The sequence below is a fragment of the Apis dorsata genome, unplaced genomic scaffold (assembly GCF_000469605.1).
Source record: "Apis dorsata unplaced genomic scaffold, Apis dorsata 1.3 scaffold_265, whole genome shotgun sequence".
In the NCBI taxonomy this organism is placed as follows: domain Eukaryota; kingdom Metazoa; phylum Arthropoda; class Insecta; order Hymenoptera; family Apidae; genus Apis; species Apis dorsata.
This window is the reverse complement of record NW_006263543.1, coordinates 110,048-117,279: the sequence shown is the minus strand read 5'-3', so window position 1 is coordinate 117,279 and position 7,232 is coordinate 110,048. Positions and strand designations below refer to the sequence as shown.

The 7,232-nt window shown below is 25.7% G+C and overlaps 3 protein-coding genes across 4 annotated transcripts in view; 1 reads left to right on the top strand and 2 right to left on the bottom strand.

The window, feature by feature from the left end:
- LOC102681770 (G-protein coupled receptor Mth2-like) overlaps positions 1–729 on the bottom strand; it is a 5,435-nt gene extending 4,706 nt beyond the window's left edge. The window contains exons 1-2 of the mRNA XM_006616463.2: positions 558–729; positions 97–267 (exon numbers count right to left, since the gene is read on the bottom strand). Of these exons, the coding sequence (XP_006616526.1) occupies positions 97–145 (49 nt within the window). The 5' untranslated portion in view covers positions 146–267; positions 558–729. The remainder of the gene's footprint in view (positions 1–96; positions 268–557) is intronic.
- The window catches only part of LOC102681993 (RNA helicase aquarius), a 17,198-nt gene extending 11,216 nt beyond the window's left edge, over positions 1–5,982 (top strand). The window contains exons 1-13 of one of the 2 annotated variants that reach the window (XM_031510869.1): positions 555–761; positions 1,254–1,367; positions 1,730–1,833; positions 1,922–2,033; positions 2,125–2,338; positions 2,413–2,461; positions 2,528–2,763; positions 2,835–3,222; positions 3,359–3,607; positions 3,683–4,040; positions 4,167–4,417; positions 4,493–5,627; positions 5,699–5,982. In XM_031510869.1, coding sequence (XP_031366729.1) covers positions 1,263–1,367; positions 1,730–1,833; positions 1,922–2,033; positions 2,125–2,338; positions 2,413–2,461; positions 2,528–2,763; positions 2,835–3,222; positions 3,359–3,607; positions 3,683–4,040; positions 4,167–4,417; positions 4,493–5,627; positions 5,699–5,923 — 3,426 coding nt within the window. In that variant the 5' untranslated portion in view covers positions 555–761; positions 1,254–1,262 and the 3' untranslated portion in view covers positions 5,924–5,982. Of the gene's footprint in view, positions 1–554; positions 762–1,253; positions 1,368–1,729; positions 1,834–1,921; positions 2,034–2,124; positions 2,339–2,412; positions 2,462–2,527; positions 2,764–2,834; positions 3,223–3,358; positions 3,608–3,682; positions 4,041–4,166; positions 4,418–4,492; positions 5,628–5,698 lie in introns of those variants that run through there. The other variant, XM_006616465.2, reaches the window with a different exon arrangement.
- A 406-nt stretch (positions 5,983–6,388) lies between these two features.
- Positions 6,389–7,232, bottom strand: part of LOC102681509 — a 2,354-nt gene continuing 1,510 nt past the window's right edge. The window contains exon 3 of the mRNA XM_031510870.1: positions 6,389–7,172. Coding sequence (XP_031366730.1) covers positions 6,404–7,172 — 769 coding nt within the window. The 3' untranslated portion in view covers positions 6,389–6,403. The remainder of the gene's footprint in view (positions 7,173–7,232) is intronic.

The window sequence follows — 7,232 nt, the reverse complement described above, 5'->3', positions numbered from 1 at the left end:
ATATATATATATATATATATATATATATATAATAACATATACATGTACATATGTATATACAAGAAGAAAAAGATTCGACAGTAGAAATATACAGACCTTTGGCTGGCAACGTGTCCGAGTGCCTGTTGTAACTCACGTTCAACATTATATTTTTGATTCTCGTTACCACATTTCTTTGTTCTTCGCTTACTAAAAGAACAGACTTGTTTCCGCAAAATTCACCGAATAATTAACTAGTCAATCCAGTCCTCTTAATCGATTACACTGCTAAAAAATGTTTAAAAAATTGATTCGATGAAAAATTAAAATGAACAAATTGTAAAATTTACATTTAGATTAGATTTATCGATCAGTGTTTAATCTTTGTTGTTTACATTTGAATTAAGATATCTATTCTGTCAGATAATTTTTGAAAAATTATATATGTTTAATATATTTTCTTTTATTTAAATATTCCATCAAAAGATTATTTTAAAAAAAAATGTCGATGGATATTTTTTTTCATCACTTATAACTTTAACTTAAAAAAAAAAATAGCATTGTATCATAATGTTAACTCTGAATCGTTTTTCACAAAAAAGAAAAGAAAACAGCTATTAGTTCATCCATTCATGTTTCAAACGAATGACTTGATCGAAAAGTATGACAAATTAAAACGATGTAACGAAGAAACACATCGACAAAGAGCAGCTTAGATACGTTGACACACTAACGTTGCGCGTGGTACTGAAACAATTGTGGATGAAGCATTGATGAACTAAGTAAGTACTCGGTTAGAGATAATATATACAGTCTTTCAAAAATGTGGAAATATCTATTAATTGAAGATTAAAGTAATTTTAAATATTCAACATTTCTTTTCGTGTTTTTAAATAATGATACATTTAATTTATATCAATATCGAAATAATAATTGAATTATTCAAAATACAAAAGTGCCTGTGCTCATGTTTTAATGATTTTTACGTAATATTTTCATGTAAAATGAAACTATATTGTTGTTTTATCAATATTTTTTAAGATGAATTTTGAATGATAATCAAACTATTAAATAATTATTGATAAAGAAAATTAAATATAAATTAAAGATATAAGTTATAAAATAAATGGATAAATGTTTAATATGTAATAAAATATAAAAAAATAGATAACGAATGGAACTCATTTATAAATAGTAATAATAATAAATAATGATTCTTGACAATTTAATATTATTTATTTATCACTGAAATTTTTTTAATTTATTGTTTTCAGCTATTAGAAATGTTGAAATTTTATGCCAGATTTGAAATCAATGAAGAAAGCGGTGATCCTCTCACTGATCATGATATGACACAATTACATTATACCAAGATTACTTCACTTCAGGTACAAAATATAATATATCTATGTATTTTGAACGCTTAAAAAACTCTTACTTTTAAAATTAAGTTTTGTATCCTTAGGAAAAAAAATTCTATGAAAATAAATAAAATAAATCTTTCTTATCAGATAATTTAAAAAAAATGGCATATTTTTTATATTTATTTTGATATTTTGATTTTTAATACAATAAATAAATTTTTACAATAAATAAATATTTATTGTAATATTTGAGTTATGAATCATCAAAACAATTCTTCCATATCATTTGTCAAATCATCAACGTTGTCGTTAGAATGGGCGTTCACGTATTAAATCCAAAGGAATACAAAAGCACAAACCAAAAACAAAATTCGAACTCTGCACAGAAAGCAGTTTTTGCGAAGTTTCCGGATTTACGAAGTTTTGCATTGGCGAACGTGGCAAGCGTTGATACAAGAGAAGCTCTTTATAAACATTTTGGTTTACTCAGGTAATACTTTAATATTTGAATCGTATTTATTGTATATTTTTTTAAATTATAAATTATTTGTATATTTCTTGTTTATATGAATTTTTAGTCAAGAAAAACTAAGATCAATTGCAAGCTATCTCAGCTTGGTACCATCAAAAGAACGCGAGAAAGAAGAGAATTGGTATCGATATGATATAGACTTTCTTCGAGAACTTTTGGTAAATTGAATAAAAAAACTAAATTAAAAAAAATAAGAAATTCAATAATAATAATAATAAATAATAGTTAATATAAAATATAAATTTTTAGATTTCACGTCACGAGCGTAGAGCTTCTCAATTAGAGGAACTTAATGAAATGCCACTTTATCCAACAGAAGAAATCATCTGGAATGAAAGCATTGTACCAACAGAATATTTTTCTGGCGAAGGTTGTTTAGCTCTGCCAAAATTGAATTTACAATTTCTCACTTTGCATGATTATTTATTAAGGAACTTCAATTTATTTCGACTGGAATCAACCTGTATGTATAAAATTAATGTCATTGATTAAATAATAAAATAATGATATAGCATAAATAACAATAAATATTTATAGATGAAATACGACAAGATATTGAAGATGCTGTAAGTCGACTGAGTCCTTGGTAAATTACTTTTTATATATATATTGAATTATCAAAAAATATGTTAATAATAATTTTATTTTATAGGCGAGCAGAGGATGGTGGTGTTTACTTTGGTGGTTGGGCTAGAATGGCTCAACCTATTACACAATTTGCTGTAGTTGAAGTAGCAAAACCTAATATTGGTGAAAAAAGACCATCCAGAGTACGTGCCGACGTCACAATAAATTTAAGTGTTCGTAAAGAGATTAAATCTGAATGGGAAAATCTTCGAAAACATGATGTTTGTTTCCTTATTACAGTTAAACCACAAAATCTAATTGGTAAAATTTTGATTATTTTATTATATTCTTTATAATTAAATCAAACAATTTAATAATTTATTATTATTTAGGTACAAAATATAGTCATAAGTTACCTTTTGTACCACAAGTTGGATTAACAACTGTTCGAGGGTGTGAAGTTGAAGGTATGTTAGATTCAAATGGTAGAGTAATTGAAGATGGTCCTGAACCACGACCGATTTTACCTGGGGATACTCGTACATATAGAGTTTGGTTAGATTGCAATCAATATAGAATCGATATGGATAATGCTAGTCATGGTGGTGAAGATGTATATGAAAGTTTTAATGTCATAATGAGACGTAAACCTAAAGAGAATAATTTCAAAGCAGTTTTGGAAACAATAAGAGAACTTATGAATACAGAATGCGTTGTGCCCGATTGGCTCCATGATATAATTCTTGGATATGGTGATCCTGGTGCTGCTCGTTATTCTAGGTACATATCAAACAAATTTTATATAAATATTATATTGTAAAAATTTTTATGTTTGTATTTAAAATAAAAAATATTAGAATTACTATATTTTATATTACATTATTATTATAATTACACTATTTTAATGTTTTATTAGAATGCCAAATGAAATTGCAACAATGGATTTCAACGATACATTTCTTGACATAAATCATTTAAAAAATAGTTTTCCTCAATACGAAATTAAAATTTCTACTGATGAAGAATCAAAATTAGTACGACCTTTTCGTTTAACATTTGAAGATGTACTTGCTAAACATAATAATGCATCAATGAAGAAAATTATTAAAGTTGAACCTCATGTACCACCTAGTAGAGGTCCTTATAAAGCTAACGAACCAAAAAAGTATAAAAATATCTATTTTTTTTAATAAATTATAAAATAATAATTAAATATAATAATATTACAATTTTATTGCAGAAATCAAATTCCTTTTACACCAACACAAGTCGAAGCTATTCGTGCAGGTATGCAACCAGGATTGACGCTTGTCGTAGGTCCACCTGGTACTGGAAAAACAGATGTTGCTGTTCAAATTATTTCAAATCTTTATCATAATTTTCCTAATCAAAGAACACTTATAGTTACACATTCTAATCAAGCACTTAATCAACTTTTTGAAAAAATTATGGCACTTGATATTGATGAAAGACATTTATTACGTCTTGGTCATGGAGAAGAAGCACTAGAAACTGAAAAAGATTTCAGTAGATATGGTAGAGTTAATTACGTTTTAGCTAAACGTTTGGATCTTTTAATGGAAGTTCAAAGATTGCAGGTTAATTTATATATTATTTGATATTATATAATTAATTGATATTATTATAATTACTATTATAATTGATATTATTATATTATTAATTGATATTTTCTCATATATAGCATTCAATATTTATATTTTTAGGAATCTTTAAATGTTAAAGGTGATGTAGCTTATACATGTGAAACAGCAGGACATTTTTTCATGTATCAAATACTAACAAGATGGGAACGTTTTGAAACAAGAAGTAAACAAAGACAAAAAACAGAAAATGATTCTGCTTTCATTATAGATGAAGAATTTTCATTTCATAAATTCTTTGATAATGCACCAAAACCATTATTTAAACGAAATACTTTTGAAGAAGATTTTGAAATTGCACGTAGTTGTTTCCGGTAAGTAGTATATATTGAATAATTTTATATAAGATAAGATTATATTTATAATTAAATCAAACATCATTTTTCTAGATATATAGAGCGAATTTTTGCCCAATTAGAAGAGTTCAGAGCTTTTGAATTATTAAGATCTGGTTTAGATAGATCAAAATATTTATTAGTTAAAGAAGCAAAAGTTATTGCTATGACTTGTACTCATGCTGCCCTTAAAAGACGTGAACTTGTAGATATGGGATTTAAATACGACAATATTCTCATGGAAGAATCTGCTCAAATTTTAGAAATTGAAACTTTTATACCATTATTATTACAGAATCCTCAAGATGGATATAATCGATTAAAACGTTGGATAATGATAGGAGATCATCATCAATTACCACCAGTTATTAAAAACATGGCCTTTCAAAAATATTCAAATATGGAACAATCTCTTTTTGCAAGATTTGTTCGATTAGGTGTTCCTACAGTTGATCTTGATGGTCAAGGTCGTGCAAGACCTAGCATTTGTAATCTATATAACTGGCGTTACAAGAAATTAGGTAATCTCGTGCATGTGGAAAATAGTCCAGAATACTTAGTAGCAAATGCTGGATTTTTATATGATTTTCAACTTATTAATGTCGAAGATTTCAATGGAGTGGGTGAAAGTGAACCCAGTGCTTACTTTTATCAAAATCTTGCTGAGGCTGAATATTGCGTAGCCGTATTTATGTATATGCGTCTTCTTGGTTATCCAGCTGATAAAATAAGTATATTAACTACTTATAATGGACAAAAGCATTTAATAAGAGATGTAATAAATATAAGATGTGCTAGCAATCCTTTAATAGGTAGACCAAATAAAGTAACAACGGTTGATAAATATCAAGGTCAACAAAATGATTATATATTATTATCTCTTGTAAAAACACGAGCTGTAGGTCACTTACGAGATGCACGACGATTAGTAGTTGCTATGTCAAGAGCACGTCTTGGTCTTTATGTTTTTGCTAGAGTGTCTCTTTTTAAAAATTGTTTCGAATTAACACCTGCATTCGCTCAGTTAATGCAACGGCCATTAAAACTACAGCTTCTTCCTCAAGAACATTATCCTACAGAAAGACTTAACAATACTATTCCCTCAAGTTCACCAATGGAAATTGAAGATATGCCACATATGGCTAAATTTGTCTATGATTATTATATAGAAAAAGTTAGTGGTATGAAGGTAAGTTAAATTTTTTTTATTCATTATAAATAATTATTAAATAATAAATAATATTTAATTATATATTATAGGAATCACAAAAAGTGTGGCAAAAACCAGGTATGGTGCAAACACCCAATAATCCATCTTATAAAATTTCTACTCATCCTGGAGCAGATGATGATACAGATGATGAGGAACTTAATCAAATGGATGATGAACAGCAAAATGTCAAAGAAGACAATAGAGAACTAAAATTTGAAATAATTAAAAATTTAGTTGAAGATTTAACTTCAGAAAATGAAGATAATGATTAAGAGCAAATCCATATATTCATAAAAATAAAGTAATAATAAACAAATATTTTTATTGAAAATACTTTATTTTACTTTTTATATTAAAATTATATTAAAATTATATTTATTATATAATGAAATACTATTGAAACTTATTATAAAAAAATTAATTTATTATAATATAATAATTTAATTTTATTATAATAATGTTAAAATTAAGATTTTTTTTTTATATTTATTACAAATAATATTCTGATCTTTATATATTTTACTCTACATTTATTTTTATTATTTATTAAAATGTTTTTAATAAATAAATATATTTTTTTCCATTCATATTTTTCTTTATTAACTCTCGGATGTAGTTTTATATATACATATATGAGTATTTTATATATACATATATATGAGTTGCCAAATCAGAATATTATAAGTTGCTTATAAAGAATTCTAAGTATTATATTAGAAATAATATTAATCTGATATAAAAAAATCACGATATCACGTCAATTCATTAAGATTTAATATTTCTTTTTGTTTTAATATATGTTTTTCTGATTGTAATTTTTTGTGTCTCTCAAATAATTTTTTCGAGTTTTCATTGGTTATTTGAAGACGTGATGGCACATAACTATTATCAAATTTCATTGTTTTATTAGTAAAATCTGGATGATATTCTTCAATAAATGCTTTTACACCTTTTGAATTTGGAATATATTCTTCAGGATGATACAAAACAGTTGTAGCACTAGGCTCATATGTTTCGTATGATATATCTAATGAATTCATAGAATTCGGAATATATTGCACTTCTTCCATTATTTTACTCTCTGATACCATAGGAGAATATTCATTTGAAAGCACTTGAATTTGCTTTAATGTATTTTTATTGCTTTGTGCATAATTTAAATTTGCACATAATTTTTTTGATATAGGTGCATTTGGCACATACTCTTCCAATATATCATTTTCAGTACTTTCAATTGGAAAACATCTCTTTATTTTATCATTTTTTGCATCAATAGATACCTTCATCACTAAATCATTATTTTCTGGTTTCTTTGATAAATTATAATGATCCTTTTCATGCATATAATTGGAATTTTTTCTAACCATATTTTCTGTTATTTGATTCCAAATTTCTTTTTTTTTTGTTACTATTTTGGGCAATTCTGATTTTGTCAATTTTCTTTTTGCAGGAGATACATTTACTCTAATTGTAGGAAGTGACATAATATCTTTTACACCTTCTGATGGTTCAAATGTGTATCTATGATTTATAAAAATATTTATATAAATAAATAATAATAATTAAATATTGTAAGATAGC